General features: G+C 45.3%; 1 protein-coding gene across 1 annotated transcript in view; it reads left to right on the top strand.

The window, feature by feature from the left end:
• The window catches only part of ATRNL1 (attractin like 1), a 1,590,902-nt gene that overhangs the window by 245,630 nt on the left and 1,327,977 nt on the right, over window positions 1–17,295 (top strand). Inside the window, 1 exon segment of the mRNA XM_030202658.1 lies at window positions 5,489–5,617. Coding sequence (XP_030058518.1) covers window positions 5,489–5,617 — 129 coding nt within the window.

Raw genomic sequence — 17,295 nt, 5'->3', positions numbered from 1 at the left:
TATGGTTCTTAGTATAGTTATCAAAAATCTCCATTTTATATCTGAGGTTTGTCAAGTCTTTTATCATTGTAGGTTGTAGTCCTTCTAAACTTTTAATCTTATGATCCATTTTATCAACTTTATCTTTCAAAATCTTGATATCTTCCTCTTTTTTTTGCAAGTCAATTTCTAAAGTCTTTATTTTTGGTGAAACTTCATTAATCTGCTTCAAGAAAATCTGTCCCAGGTTAGATACTAAATCCCATAAAGCGTCTAAAGTCACTTCCCTTGGTTTAACTACTAATTCTTTAGGTAGTACACACCTTTCAGACATCTGGTCATGGCTCACACTTTGTCCCTCAGCTCCTCTCCCCTCGTTCCGCGGCGATTCCATGGGCAAACTGCCCTCCAGTCCCTCCTCAGATAGAATTGAAGCTTCCTCACGACGGTCTTCCGGGCCCCTAACACCTTCCAGGAGGGACCCCGTCGATCCAAAGAGGAAGGAACTCGCACCAATCGGCTGGGGAGGCGGAGTACGTGCAGCGGGGCTCAGAGTGGTTTCTAAGCTGGGGGAAGCCGATATCTCCCTATCGCAGGCATTCCCTACCGGCAGCGTTCCGCTTTGTTGAACAACTCCTTGTGGTCGAAGGAAACGGTCAATTGGACCAGGTAAGGGGGGAGGTAGCGGGGAGGCTCTAGCCGCTATTCTCCCTCGTCGTTTCGGCATTTTCTTATAACAGGAAAATCGATCCACAGCGTCTTAACAGAGCGCAGCCATCTTGGATCTCCGACCAGGCTGCAAACTTTGAACGCAATTTGTTCTTTTAGTGGGAGTCAGTGTAGTTTTTCTCTTAAGGGTTTGGCGCTTTCGTATTTCGTTTTTCCAAATATGAGTCTGGCTGCTGTGTTTTGGGCTGTTTGGAGTTTTTTGGTGATTTGTTCTTTACATCCGGCATAGATGGCATTGCAGTAGTCTAGGTGGCTTAACACCAATGATTGTACCAGTCTGCGGAATATTTCTCTTGGGAAGAAAGGTTTTATTCTGTTAAGTTTCCACATTGAGTGGAACATTTTCTTTGCTGTATTTTTCGCATGGCTTTCGAGCGTGAGATTTCGGTCAATAGTAACTCCAAGAATTTTCAAGCTTTCTGAAAAAGGAAGGGTGTGGTCTGGGGTGTTTATGGTGGTGGGTTTGTACATGTTATACTGTGAGGAGAGAATGAGACATTGTGTCTTTTCTGCGTTGAGCTTTGGTTGGAATGCATCCGCCCATGAATTCATTGTTTGGAGGCTGTTTTTTTATTTCATTTGTAATTTCTGTTAGATCGTGTTTGAATGGGATGTAGATCGTGACATCGTCTGCATAGATATACGGGATAAGTCCTTGGTTGGATAGCGATTTAGCTAAAGGTGTCATCATTAAGTTAAAAAGGGTTGGTGAGAGCGGCAATTCTTGGGGTACTCCACATTCAGGTTTCCATGGTGATGATGTTTTTGAGTTTGATATCACTTGATATGATCTTGCAGTTAGGAAGCCTTTAATCCATCTAAGTACATTTCCTCCAATCTCGAAGTACTCTAGGATGTTCGATAGTATTTGGTAACTGACCATGTCGAATGCGCTGGACATGTCAAATTGTAAGAGAAGTACACTGTTACCGTTTGCAATTATTTGTTTGAATTTGGTTAGAAGTTATAACAATAGGGCCAGTTTCTATAAGTAGCACTTAAAAATCAGAGCGGAAAATTTAACGCACTTAGTACCATTCTATAAGAGGTATGCGTCCTGTATAGAATGGTGCTTAGGGTCCGATTCTATATATGGCGCCTAAAATTAACGCGCTCTAGGCAATTACGCCTAAGTGTATTCTAAATATGTGCGTAAGTTTACATGCGGTATTTAGAATATGCTTAGGCGTAGTTCATGTGACTAAATCTACGCACGGCCATTTACACCAATGAAAAGCTGGTGTATAAATCCTTGCAGGTAGATTTACGCGCACTGGCCCATATTTTTATAACGACACATGTGGATTTTGGAACACCCACAAAACACCCATTTCCACTCCCCTAAGCATACCTTTTTTTTGCCTGCACGCATTAGAATTTTGGCGCAGTACATTACAGAATACTCTTAGCAATGTACGCGCATAAATTAATTCTTGCCAATTAGTGCACGTTATTGCTTGTTAAGAGCTTTAACGCTTAACAGCTTGTTAAAACAATCTACGCACGTAGTTATAGAATACGCTTAGATTTACATGTGGAAGCGCACATAATTGTAGACACACTATATAGAATCCGGGGGTTAGCGCACAACTGTGCCTAACTTTATTCGCCTGCAATTAGCTGGGCAACAAAAAAGCTTGAGGTGAGTAACAGCAAAGAAACAATTCCATAATATACAGTACATAATAGGAAATACAGTAATAGTGTAAAATATAAAAAGAAAATATATCGATTCTTATAAAATCTTGCATAAAAGAACCATGAAATACATCAGTTATAACAATTCTGCAAAGAAACAAGCTTCTAAATATTTCTTGAGTAGAGAGGTGTGGTAGGTGTGTTAGTCCACTTTTAAAGGTAATCAATAGAAATAAAACAAAATAAAACATGGAAAAGAAAATAAGATGATACCTTTTTTATTGGACATAACTTAATACATTTCTTGATTAGCTTTTGAAGGTTGCCCCGTCTTTGTCAGATCGGAAATAAGCAAATGTTGGTAGATGACAGTATATAGAAGTGAAACATCAAAGCATTCCAGTGACAGTTTAAAAGGGCAGTCCAGTGAAAGTCTTAACAGTACTAATAAAGATGTCATGCCTGTGGGGCAGGACTTTACAAAACCAGAACACTGTACCAGTGACTTCATGGTAAGAATCTTACAAGGGAACTTTAAAACAATACAGGAACGGTAAGACCTTTGAAGTCAGAATGATTAAATATTTTGACACCCACCAGACAGGACTTAACAAAGATCTGGGTTTTCTAGCCCATTGTCAACCATAAAATTGTACTGCTTTGAAAATCGTACTGCATTGTCACCCTCCTGTCTCCATGCATATCTCACCTGTCCCTCTTCCTGTCTCTCACCTATCCATCCCCACCCTGTTAGACTGTCACTGGAATGCTTTGATGTTTCACTTACAGTGGGGGAAATAAGTATTTGATCCCTTGCTGATTTTGTAAGTTTGCCCACTGACAAAGACATGAGCAGCCCATAATTGAAGGGTAGGTTATTGGTAACAGTGAGAGATAGCACATCACAAATTAAATCCGGAAAATCACATTGTGGCAAGTATATGAATTTATTTGCATTCTGCAGAGGGAAATAAGTATTTAATCCCTCTGGCAAACAAGACCTAATACTTGGTGGCAAAACCCTTGTTGGCAAGCACAGCGGTCAGACGTCTTCTGTAGTTGATGATGAGGTTTGCACACATGTCAGGAGGAATTTTGGTCCACTCCTCTTTGCAGATCATCTCTAAATCATTAAGAGTTCTGGGCTGTCGCTTGGCAACTCGCAGCTTCAGCTCCCTCCATAAGTTTTCAATGGGATTAAGGTCTGGTGACTGGCTAGGCCACTCCATGACCCTAATGTGCTTCTTCCTGAGCCACTCCTTTGTTGCCTTGGCTGTATGTTTTGGGTCATTGTCGTGCTGGAAGACCCAGCCACGACCCATTTTTAAGGCCCTGGCGGAGGGAAGGAGGTTGTCACTCAGAATTGTACGGTACATGGCCCCATCCATTCTCCCATTGATGCGGTGAAGTAGTCCTGTGCCCTTAGCAGAGAAACACCCCCAAAACATAACATTTCCACCTCCATGCTTGACATTGGGGACGGTGTTCTTTGGGTCATAGGCAGCATTTCTCTTCCTCCAAACACGGCGAGTTGAGTTCATGCCAAAGAGCTCAATTTTTGTCTCATCTGACCACAGCACCTTCTCCCAATCACTCTCGGCATCATCCAGGTGTTCACTGGCAAACTTCAGACGGGCCGTCACATGTGCCTTCCGGAGCAGGGGGACCTTGCGGGCACTGCAGGATTGCAATCCGTTATGTCGTAATGTGTTACCAATGGTTTTCGTGGTGACAGTGGTCCCAGCTGCCTTGAGATCATTGACAAGTTCCCCCCTTGTAGTTGTAGGCTGATTTCTAACCTTCCTCATGATCAAGGATACCCCACGAGGTGAGATTTTGCGTGGAGCCCCAGATCTTTGTCGATTGACAGTCATTTTGTACTTCTTCCATTTTCTTACTATGGCACCAACAGTTGTCTCCTTCTCGCCCAGCGTCTTACTGATGGTTTTGTAGCCCATTCCAGCCTTGTGCAGGTGTATGATCTTGTCCCTGACATCCTTAGACAGCTCCTTGCTCTTGGCCATTTTGTAGAGGTTAGAGTCTGACTGATTCACTGAGTCTGTGGACAGGTGTCTTTCATACAGGTGACCATTGCCGACAGCTGTCTGTCATGCAGGTAACGAGTTGATTTGGAGCATCTACCTGGTCTGTAGGGGCCAGATCTCTTACTGGTTGGTGGGGGATCAAATACTTATTTCCCTCTGCAGAATGCAAATAAATTCATATACTTTCCACAATGTGATTTTCCGGATTTAATTTGTGATGTGCTATCTCTCACTGTTACCAATAACCTACCCTTCAATTATGGGCTGCTCATGTCTTTGTCAGTGGGCAAACTTACAAAATCAGCAAGGGATCAAATACTTATTTCCCCCACTGTATATATACTGTCATCTACCAACATTTGCTTATTTCCGATCTGAGGAAGAAGGGCAACCTTCGAAAGCTAATCAAGAAATGTATTAAGTTATGTCCAATAAAAAAGGTATCATCTTATTTTCTTTTCCATGTTTTATTTTGTTTGATTTCTATAGATTCTACATGGAATGTTGCTATTCCACTAGCAACATTCCATGTAGAAGTCGGCCCTTGGAGATCACCAATGTGGCCACGCAGGCTTCTGCTTCTGTGAGTCGTCAGACTCACAGAAACAGAAGCCTGCGCATCCTTCTACATGGAATGTTGCTAGTGGAATAGCAACATTCCATGTAGAATCTCCAATAGTAGCAACATTCCATGTAGAATCTCCAATAGTATCTATTTTACTGTCATAGTAATGCTTGAATGTTTTCACTTATATACACTGTCAGCTAGCACATTTGCTTATTTCCGATCTGAGGAAGAAGGGCAACCTTCGAAAGCTAATCAAGAAATGTATTAAGTTATGTCCAATAAAAAAGGTATCATCTTATTTTCTTTTCCATGTTTTATTTTGTTTTATTTCTATTGATTACCTTTAAATATTTCTTGAAAGTGGAGAAGTAACGTGTAACTCATATAAATCCTGAGTTATCTTAACTTTGTCTTTTCTGTGCCAGCATTCTTTTCCCAGTAGTTTAAACGCAATTGTAATACACAATTGTAATTAATAATCGGAGTCTCTGACTTTTTTTTTTTTTTTTCTCTACTTTTATTTTTCCAGTGGTCTGATAGTCCCTGAAGCACGTGGCAATGAAACCGTTCCTGAAGTGGTAACCACGTCTGGCTATGCACTGCTCCATTTCTTCAGTGACGCCGCTTATAACTTAACCGGGTTCAACGTTTTTTACTCGTAAGTGTTTCAAGTGATACTGTACTCGCTGAGGCTGTGCACAACAGAAGCTGTCAATGGCGGCAGCAATTGGTTGAACAACAGGGATCTGCATGGTCTCAGGTGTTTGGATCCTCTACTCTGTGAGGGCGGGCTTTAAAGGGACCTGCAGAAAAGGGGAGTTTCCTCTGCTGTCTTGTGGGCTCCAAATAAACCTGTCAAGTGCACCGGTTTCTGCAGGAACTGACATTGGGAGGCTCCTGGTCCTCCCCACCCCCAAATGTGCATTCCCAGTGCACTGTGGTATCTACAGCCCCTGCTTCTTCTATTTTCAGGTACCCAAATGCATTTTCGGGAGAGGGAGGATGAGAAAAATACAGCTGGCTAATGTATTTCCAGGAATTATATATCATGGTAGTTTCTTGAGTTGAGATTCGGCCTGAAGCAAGAGCAAGAAAGTGGAATATCTTGGCTCTTAAGTTTGTGCCTTTAATGGCTTTTGATAGATGTTTCTCATCAAAAGGGCTGATGCATTCACTAGGCGAATGATGGGAAGAGAGATGAGGAGGAGTGGAGGAGCGGCCAGGTTGGTGGACTTTGGTCCTGAGGAACTGAGTTCGATTCCCAGCCCAGGCAGCTCCTTGTGACTCTGGGCAAGTCACTTAACCCTCCATTGCCTGCCGCATTGAGCCTGCCATGAGTGGGAAAAAGTGCGGGGTACAAATAAAAAAAATAAAATAAGACACTAAAGTTATCTTGAGACTTAGACACAAATGTTGCAAGTATGAATACACTGTTTTATTTATATGCGAATTGTATTTTCACAGTTTGTATTTATAGAATTGTAGTTTTGCATGGTGTAAGTCATTCTGAGTGGTTCAATGCGACTAGAAGGGCAGGGTATAAATGCAAGATTAGATTAGGTAGCCAGTCAGAATCTAAACAGAATCCATGCTTTTCTTTCCATATTTCCATAAGTACATTAGTGTTGCCACACTGGGACAGACCAGAGGTCCATCAAGCCCAGCATCCTGTTTCCAACAGTGGCCAATCCAGGCCACAAATACCTGGAAGATCCCAAAAAAGTACAATACATTTTATGCTGCTTATCCTAGAAATATGTCAAATATGAGTGGCTTTTCTCTAGAAGTGGCCTTGTGGTTAGCGTGGTGGACTTTGGTCCTGGGGAACTGGGTTTGATTCCCACTTCAGGCACAGGCAGCTCCTTGTGACTCTGGACAAGTCACTTAACCCTCCATTGCCCATGTAAGCCGCATTGAGCCTGCCATGAGTGGGAAAGCGCAGGGTACAAATGTAACAAAAATAAAATAGATACTATTGGAGATTCTACATGGAATGTTGCTAATATTGAGATTCTGTTGCTACTATTTGAGATTCTACATGGAATGTTAATGTTGCTATTCCACTAGCAACATTCCATGTAGAAGCCTGCCCTTGCAGATCAGCAATGCGGCCGCGCAGGCTTCTGTTTCTGTGAGTCTGACGTCCTGCACGTACGTGCAGGACGTCAGACTCACAGAAGCAGAAGCCTGCGCGGCCACATTGGTGATCTGCAAGGGCCGACTTCTACATGGAATGTTGCTAGTGGAATAGCAACATTCCATGTAGAATCTCAAATAGTAGTAACAGTGGAGGAGTGGCCTAGTGGTTAGGGTGGTGGACGTTGGTCGGGGGAACTGAGTTCGATTCCCACTTCAGGCACAGGCAGCTCCTTGTGACTCTGGGCAAGTCACTTAACCCTCCATTGCCCCAGGTACAAATAAGTACCTGTATATAATATGTAAGCCACATTGAACCTGCTATGAGTGGGAAAGTGCGGGGTACAAATGTAACAAAAAAAAATAATGTCAACAATAGCAAATTGGTCAAAAGTAGAGCATCTGTTTAGAGTTATGCACGTCTCTGTAGTGATTGTTCATATATATATTCACAAATAATGGAGGGGGAGGCTCATAAGTCTACACAGCTGATTTCACTTAGATTGTGTGTGTGCTTATAATCATAGGCTTGCCTATCTCCTCCTTACTACAAATTCTGTTTCTCGTGTCTTTTAACACACTTTCTTATCTCACTCTGAGGCAGTCTTAACAATGCTGATGGCTACGCATCACTTATCTGTATCATCCGGTGTGCCCTCTTTCCCCGACAGGTGCCTGTTTCGCTGGTAACGCTTTGTCAAGGGGGAGCCATAGCACCGGACCGTTTCACCTTTCTCATGCCGACTTAACGCCATCAGTTTGCCTGTCCTAGAAATAAGCAGTGGATTTTCCCCAAGTCAATTTAATAATGGTCTGTGGACTTTTCCTTTAGGAAGCCGTCCAGACCTCTTTTAAGCCCCGCTACGCTAACTGCCTTTACCACATTCTCTGCCAACGAATTCCAGAGTTTAATTACATGTTGAGTGAAGAAACATTTTCTCCAATTCATATTAAATTCATTACTTTGTAGCTTCATCCCATGCCCCCTAGTAAGTGGTGTGCTGGAGCAGGCTCTCACAGGCTCGCAAGAGCCGGTTGTTAAGTTTTTAAGAATTTTGGAAGCCGGTTGTTAAAGCAGGGCCCTCCATGGCTTCTTTAACAACTGGCTCCCAAAATGTGGGCTTGGGCCCCCTGCTGAATTATCTTTTACTTTGCTGGTGGGGATGCTGAGTCCTGCCAGCCAAGTAAATAGACTGCTGCTGCTCCCCACTCCTTGTTTCCAGCTCTGGGCAGCAGGCTGGGACTTCTCGAGCATGTGAGAGAAGTTCCAGCATGCTGCTCAGAGCAAGAGGTTGGGAGTGGTGGCAGTCCATTTATTGGCTGCCAGCAAAGGTATGCCTAGCGTGCCCGCACGAAGGGAGGGAGGAGAGAGAGGCAAGTGTTGCTCCCCCCCCCCCACCCCCCCCGGCCACCCCGGACCCTTCCAAATGCAGAGCTGGCTACGTCTGGAGAAAGAGCCTGTTGTTAAAAATTTACCAGCACACCCCTGCCCCTAGTCCTAGTATTTTTGGAAGGAGTAAACAAACGATTCACGTGCCGGGGGGCAGGTAGTCCATCCTTGCTCTTTTCCATTCTTTTTACAGTGTCCTCTTAAGTGATACAAATCTCATAGTACATTATGACCTATTGCTGATACTCTGGTTAGTAGGCAGGCCAGGCTAATGCCCAGTTGGGAGAAACTGGGGAGAGCTGACTTCAGTAGACAGATTTCTGGCGGTTGGTTAATGAATCAGCCCAGAGCATTCAGGGCCGCTGGGGAGCATTTCAAGCTATCATTCATCCATTGGTCTCCAAGAGGTAGCTGGGAGCTAGGGATTTGCCGTAATTGTTTTCCCTTAAAGTGCTTTTGTCTCTGCACAGTAGTCCCCAGGGTCCAGTTTCCACTGGTGGATTGATGTGGACCCCATGGTGGGAGTTGTCCTCTCAAATGTATATCAAGTAGTACATTCAAAATGAATAGGAGAAAATATTTTTACTTGGAATTAGCACAGTGCTGGGCAGACTTCTACGGTCTGTGCCCTGCGAAAGGCAAGGACAAATCAAACTCTGGTATACATATAAAGTATCACATACCATGTAAAATGAGTTTATCTTGTTGGGCAGACTGGATGGATCCTACAGGTCTTTATCTGCTGTCATTTACTAATGTTACTATGTTACTCTTTGGGGTTCTACATGGAATGTTGCTACTAACTGTGATTCCGGAATCTTGTAACTCTTTAGGATTCCAGAATCTTCAGAACTAATAGTACAAGAACAGTGCTGGACAGACTTCTGCGGTCTGTACCCTGAGAAAGTCAAGGACAAATCAAACTCGGGTATAAAGTATCACATACCATGTAAAATGAGTTTATCTTGTTGGGCAGACTGGATGGACCGTACAAGTCTTTATCTGCCGTCATTTACTGTGTGTGTGCTATCATTTATTTAGATTTTGCTCACACCTTTTTCAGTAGTAGCTCAAGGTGAGTTACATTCGGGTACTCTGGATATTTCTCTGTCCCAGGAGGGCTCACAATCTAAGTTTGTACCTGAGGCAATGGAGGGTTAAGTGACTTGCCCAAGATCACAAGGAGCAGCAGCGGGATTTGAACCCACCACCTCTGGATTGCAAGACCAGTGCTCTAACCACTAGGCCACTCCTCCATTCACAGTGAGTGTAGCTTGGACAGATTCTTGGAGGAAAAAGTCCTTAAACGTACAGGGTCGATACTCAGCCAACATGATTTCACGATATTCAGTCCCGTGGGTAGTGTATGCACATACAAAAATAAAATTTATTTTTCAGCACTGGAGGTGGGTCTAGGGGCAGAGGGTAGGCAAGTTCTGTACTAAGATCCAGATTCTATATATATGGTGCCTGAAACTAAAGCTTGGTAGGCAATTATGCCTAAGTGTTAACAAATAGAGCTGCCTTTGAGTTCATCCTGCCCCCACCAGTGGCGTAGCCAGAGGTGGGCCTGGGTGGGCCGGGGCCCATCCATTTAGTGCTCAGGCCTACCCAACAGTAGCACACGTTTAGCGGTAGCTGATGGGGATCTCAAGCTCGGTCAGCTGAAGACTTCCCCCTGATGGTAACAAAAACGCTACTCTCCACGATACTGGCACCTGCACACGCTGCGTTTTCAGCGCATGCCTGCTGCATACTGCCAAGGTGGAAAGAAGCATTTTCCCGCCAGCTGAAATATTTTTTTGGGTGGTGGTTGGGAGGGGGGAGAACACTTGGTGCCCACCCACTTCTTGCCTAGGCCCACCCAAAATTTGTTGTTTGGCTACACCCCTGGCCCCCACGGATTGGGTAAATTTTGGCTGCACAACTCGTTGTCTGCCCATAATTTATCGGTTTAAGTGTGGGAATAGAAATAAGTGTTCCGGATGCAGGGCTTAAAGTTTAAACGGATAGTGACAATTTTCAGTCTCTATTCCCCCGGATTCTATACAGCGCGCCCCGAATCCAAGTGTTTTCTATAACAATGCGCGTAACTTAATTGGCTTAACACGCCAATCAGCGTTGTTAACAAGCAATAACGAGCACTAATTGCTTCAGGTGCAAAAATTTAGATTGTGAGCCCACTACAGACAGAGAGAAGTACCTGCATATAAATTTGGTTGTTCCATAGAAAGGCAGCATATCAAGTCCGTAACCCTATTTTTATGTTGTAATTGAAGTCTATTTAGGCTGTTCTTGGACAGAAGAAATTAAAGTAGTCTAAATGAATTGTGAGCAACGCATGAACAACCTTGATCAGATTTGATTTAGAAAGAACAAGCCTTAATTGTTTAATCAGTTTCAATTGAAAAACAACAAGTGCTGGTAAGATTATTAATACGTGTGCCAAAACTATAGAATTTATCATAGTAGAAACCTAAGGTGTTAAATCTCATTGGAAACCTGCTTTCTTATATCATGTTACTTCACACGTTCAGAAATATCTTATGCCACGGGATAGCCCCAGGATTTTTTTTTTGTTACATTTGTACCCCGCGCTTTCCCACTCATGGCAGACTCAGTGCGGCTTACATGGGGCAATGGAGGGTTAAGTAACTTGCCCAGAGTCACAAGGAGCTGCCTGTGCCTGAAGTGGGAATGGAACTCAGTTCCTCAGTTCTCCAGGACCAAAGTCCACCACCCTAACCACTAGGCCACTCCTCCACTGTTGCTACTATTTGAGATTCTACATGGAATGTTGCTATTCCACTAGCAACATTCCATGTAGTAGAAGTCGGCCCTTGCAGATCACCAATGTGGTCGCACAGGCTTCTGCTTCTGTGAGTCTGATGTCCTGCACGTACGTGCAGGACGTCAGACTCACAGAAACAGAAGCCTGCGCAGCCTTCTACATGGAATGTTGCTAGTGGAATAGCAACATTCCATGTAGAATCTCCAATAGTAGCAACATTCCATGTAGAATATCCAATAGTATCTATTTTATTTTTGTTACATTTGTACCCCTCGCTTTCCCACTCATGGCAGGCTCAATGCGGCTTACATGGGGCAATGGAGGGTTAAGTGACTTGCCCAGAGTCACAAGGAGCTGCCTGTGCCTGAAGTGGGAATCCAACTCAGTTCCTCAGGACCAAAGTCCACCACCCTAACCACTAGGCCTGTCCTCCACTCCAGGCCACTCCTCCACAACTGGGCTTTATGGGGTAAATTCAAACTTATGCAGGAGCATGTGTGTTCTGTAGCTGGAACCTCTTCCCTGAGGAAGAAAACGAAACCTGGCCATGTTGGCGGAGGTTCTCCCGTGGATAAAGTGGTTCCGTAGTGCAAGATAAGTGTTAGACTTGAACTTTGAAGAAAAACGTTAAAAGAAATAGTAGGAATTTCTGATACAGATGTTAGGGGAATGAGGATTGATCTATGAAAATTTGCGCCTCCTCGCCGCCGCTCCCTCCCCCCTCCGTGCCGGGACCCCTGCACTGACCTGACAGCGCCTCTCACCTCCGTGTGAAAGCGCTGCCTCCTCCATCATCTAAATGTACAGGGGGAGGGGTTTGGGGGCGCTCTTCAACCAGGCCATTAATGGAAGAAGTAACTAACGTGTTAGTCTCACTCACACCAGGGGCGTAGCCAGACTTCGGTGGGAGGGGGTCCAGAGCCCGAGGTGAGGGTTTTAGCCCCCCCGGCACTGCCGACCCCCCCGCCATTGCTGACCCCGCCACCGCCGCCTCCACCACCACCACCACCACCAACTTTGACCCCTCCCCCCCACCGACGACCCTCTCAACCCCCCTCCCGCCGCCAACCCTCCGTTGCCGTCGCCTACCTTTGCTGGCAAGGGACCCCAACCCCCGCCAGCAAAGGTAGGCGACGGCAGGTTGGCAGCGGGAGGGGGTCGAGAGGGTCCTCAGCAGGGGGGGGGTCCAGGCCCAAATCTATGGGGGCCCAGGCCCCTGTGGCCCCCCGTAGCTACGCCCCTGACTCACACACAAGGAGTGACTCGGGCTGCACATACTGCAGCAAAACATGCTTACCCACTCTTACCCTAGCTGAGATAATATTTAACCATTTCTCTGGCCTCATGTGCAACTTTCTTTAAATTAGTCACCTTATTTTCTGACTCCTCTTACTCTCCTACCTATCCATATGTTTCATCTTTGCTTTACCCTTCACTGTCAATTAAAATGTTGTATTACGTATTGTGTTGATAGTGTAAGTAGTATACTATGCCGTACTTTGTATTCTTATCAGAATATTTTTACTGCTGTAATTGTCTATTGCTCATGTTTGATTTATTCTTACTGTATGTACACTGCCTTGAGTGAATTCTTTTTAAAAGGCGGTAAATAAATCCTATAAATAAATAAATATTCATTGTTTGTTTGTTTAAAGACAACTCCAGTAGCTCTGTTGATCTGTTGTCAAAAGGCTTTAGTCATTCTTTCTGTCGGAGGCATTACTGTAGTGAAAATAAGACCTTTAGAAAAGCTTCGTAAAGGTATAATGGCGCTTTTATGCTCACTGCATTATAATCTGTGCCCCCCAAGGTAATGGCAGTGTTTTACTTGTCATATGTTTTTAATGGACTATTGTTATCTGTAAACGTAGGCTGCTTACGGTGAATTTTCTGTTCATGCACTTCTGTACGATATTAGAACACAGGGGGGGGGGGGGGTAGTTTTCAAAAAGAAATGTCTCTATTTGCTCGCTGGAAAAAAAAATACCTATTGAAAATATGGTCTCCTTCCACCTTCCTTCCACCCCTAGTGGGGGGAGAAGGAGCAGCATTGGGAATGGAGGCCTGGACGGTCCCACAGCTATCTCAGCAAATTAAGTGCTGAGACTTTGTACCCTCAAACTCTGGTGGAACGCATTTTGAAAGGGATATGCCATCCCCCCCCCCCCCCCCGAGCACAAACTATGCACAGAGTAGGGGTAAAGGTGGGCTGAACCTAGTCCTATCTCCCAGTCTCCATATGTTGTCCATCATAAATTGAGATTATTGGGTAACATTCAAGGGAGTGTCTGATAGTGCTGTGTGGGGTATATGAAGACTTTTATTTATTTATTTATTTATTTGCTGCACTTGTAGCCCACATTTTCCCACCTATTTTGCAGGCTCAATGTGGCTTACAAAATGTTATAGCAACATGTACACATTATAGAATAATGATTTATTACGGGGCTACTGAGGTGGGCGTGGGGGGAGGGGGAAATTCCCTGGCCTCCAAGTGGGGCCTGGCGCCGGGGGCCTCTCTCTCTCTCCTGCGCCTGACAGGGCTCTAGTGATCGCGTCCCAACAGGAGCAGGAGAAAGAAAACACCGGTGCCAGGCCCCTGTGGAGGCTGGGGAGGACCTGGAACTTCCTCCAGTGCTGCTCTTCTGCCCATTGCTGAGCGGCTGCTTTTCCTCTCAGGTGCTCATGCTCGGGTTTTGAAACTGAGCATGCCCTGAGAGGAAAAACAGCCTCAGGGGCAGGCAGTCAGAAGATGTCTTTTGCTGGCGGGGGGCCTTGGGATCCCTGCCAGCCAAGATGTTTCAATCTTCAATCCTGTTGCAGGAGCGATTGGGGGGGGGGGGGCGGCAACGATCCGAGGGGGGTGGCCAGGGATGACCATTTGGGAGGGCGGTGGCAGCGGCCCTGCCCTGGGCCCGTTCAGTCACTTGGTGGCCCTGATTTATTGAAGCATGGCAAATGCAGCATACAAATGCATAACCAGCAGTGTTTTCTTAGGAGCAGATTTGTTACATCTTAATTTTGTGGTGACTAGTAAGTCTTCCCTGGTGATAAATAAAAATATCAGATTGTCTGACTCATGCTTCTGGAACCAAGGAAAATCTCTCTATCTAACCCTGACCTCTAGGAGAATAACATGAACAGTCTTTGGATCCAAATCCATGAAACATCCTGTTCCACAACGAGGCTGGAATGATTTTCTTTACACGGGCTCCAGCTGACCTGATCCTCAGTCACTGAGCCATACGTGTCAGCCAAAGGCCAAGCTACAGAAGTTAAAAGCGGGGCAGATAAGATAGTCATAAGTACATAAGTGTTGCCATACTGGGACAGACCGAAGGTCCATCGAGCCCAGCATCCTAGTTTCTGCAGTGGCCAATTCAGGTTAGAAATACCTGGCCAGATCCCAAAACACTAGAATACATTTTATGGTGCTTATCCTAGAAAGAAGCAGTGGATTTTCCCCAAGTCCATTTTAATAACGGTCTATGGACTTTTCTTTTAGGAAGCCATCGAAACCTTTTTTAAACCCTGCTAAGCTAACTGCTTTTTACTACATGCTCTGGCAATGAATTCCAGAGTTTAATTACATGTTGAGTGATGAAATATTTTCTCCGATTCATTTTAAATGTACTACTTTGTAGTTTTATTGTGTTCCCCCTAGTACTAGTATTTTTGGAAAGAGTAAACAATGATTCACATCTACCTGTTCCACTCCACTCATTATTTGATAGGCCTCTTACATATCTCCCCTCAGCTGTGTTTTCTCCAAGATAGCCCTAGACGCTTCAGCCTTTCCTCATAGGGAAGACATCTGTAAGTCTTCTGGATGTTACCTTGGATGCAGTGGCATAGCAAGGGGGGTGGGAGGGGCGGTCCGCCCCAGGTGTCAGCTCAGGGGGGAGGGGTGCTCCCTGCCAGCTCCCCCCCTCGGCGCATCGACACCCCTCCCCCGACCAGCTCCCGCACCCTACCTTTAAAAAGAATATCGGGAGGCGAGGTGCAGCGTCTCGCGCCTGCCCTGCACGTAAAAGAAATGTGGACCGTCGGGCCTTCCCTTGCTCTATCTGTCCCGCCCTCCGCTGACGCAACTTCCTATTTCCGCAAGGGCGGGACAGAGCGAGGGAAGGCCCGACGGTCCACATTTCTTTTACGTGCAGGGCAGGCGCGAGACGCTGCACCTCGCCTCCCGATATTCTTTTTAAAGGTAGGGTGCGGGAGCTGGTCGGGGGGGGGGGGATGTAATCGTGCTGCACCCGGGGGGGGGGGGGCAACGGCGAACCGCCCCGCCCCGGGTGGCAGCCCCCCCTGCTACGCCACTGCTTGGAGGGCAGCACAGCAATAGTATACCTACAAGGTCTTGGAGCATTTGTGGCCGCAAAGACGGCAAAAAAGCAAATCCTGCCACTGCTCCCATCGCTACTGCATCCTTCTGTGCAGGCTCCAAAGGTTAAAGAACAGTAAGTTCTGTACGACAGTGTGTTTCCCAAGTCCAGTTCTGGAGTACCCCTTGCCAGTTAAGTGTTCAGGATATCCATAATGAATATATATGAACTTGATTTGCATACACTGCCTCCATTTTATGCAGATCTCTTCACGCATATTCATTATGGATATCCTGAAAACAGGACCGGACTTGGGAAACACTTAACGGGCACTGTAAGTACAGACCTGTGTTGAAATGCTGTCTTTGTCTCTGCTTACAGTAATCAGTTAAAACAAACAAACAAACAAAAAAACTCCTCCTGCATTAACTGGTACTGATAGCGTGTTACACCAGCTGCAAGTGCTGCTCACGCCCTGTCGCCACTCAACCCACCCAATTCCTGCCCCATATCTCACTAAACCAGCCATTTTCAACCCAGTCCTTCGGGGCACACCTAGCTCCCATCGGGTTTTCAGGATATCCACGATGAATATTCATGAGTTAGATTGCATTCAGTACCTCAGCATATTTATTTAATTTATTTAACACATTTATACCCCACATTTTCCCACTTAGTTGCAGGCTCAATGTGGCTTACAGAATACCATAGAGACAGACTCCGGTTCGGTAAAATACACATCCTATATAATAAAACGCAGCTCCAACATTGTGAAGCTGACTGCATGGCTGAGGCATTCCTGCTCTCTGTATCCATCTCCTGAATTGACATCACGTACTTCCGGGTTTGTCACAAGCAGAAGTGACCAACCACACGAGGTTTCTTGGTTTCAGAATGTTGGAGGTGCATTCTATTAAATAGGATTGGTCAGTTCCTAGAAGCACAGCCAGAGCTCAGCGTCCTGCACAGTAATGCTCAGACACCAGAGGGGGGGTGTGACACGAGAGGGGGGGGGGGAGGTATCTCTGTCACACACACACACACTCTCTCTCACACTCTCTCTCTCTCACAGTCAGTGTCTTTCTCTCACTCTCACAGTTGTGTGCTTATGTAGGAAAAGCTGGTTGCATAGGTTGATTTGTATTTGAGTCCTTTGCAGCTTGGGTAGTGGAGATTTAAGTATGTTCTTGCTGATCCGATTGTGTTTCTGGTTGGTAGGTCTATTTGATCTGTCATGTATCCCGGGGCTTCGCAGTAGATAATTTTATGAACCATGGTGCAGATTTTGAAGGCAATACGTTCTTTGATTGGGAGCCAGTGCAGTTTTTCTCGGAGGGGTTTGTCGAAACGTGTTTTTCCAAATATAAGCCTGGCTGCCGTGTTTTGGGCGGTCTGTAGTTTCTTTATGATTTGTTCTTTGCATCCTGCAATAGATACCATTGCAGTAGTCTACATGGTTTAATACCATTGATTGTATCAGGTAGAGAAATGTTTCTCGCTGGAAGAATGGTTTCAAGCGTTTGAGTTTCCACATCGAAGGAAGCCCTGCAAGCCCTTAAGCACTGGTCATGAGAAACAGCAGACCTCAGCGAAAACATACGTTGGCGTCTGTTTCCTGCATCTAAATTTAAAGTGTCCATGTTCGCAGCAGTATCCTAGCCTCCAAGACCCTGATGCAGCAAAAACGAAACACT

The sequence above is a fragment of the Microcaecilia unicolor genome, chromosome 5 (genome assembly GCF_901765095.1).
Source record: "Microcaecilia unicolor chromosome 5, aMicUni1.1, whole genome shotgun sequence".
Classification (NCBI taxonomy): domain Eukaryota; kingdom Metazoa; phylum Chordata; class Amphibia; order Gymnophiona; family Siphonopidae; genus Microcaecilia; species Microcaecilia unicolor.
This window is presented reverse-complemented; position numbering and strand designations above follow the sequence as displayed.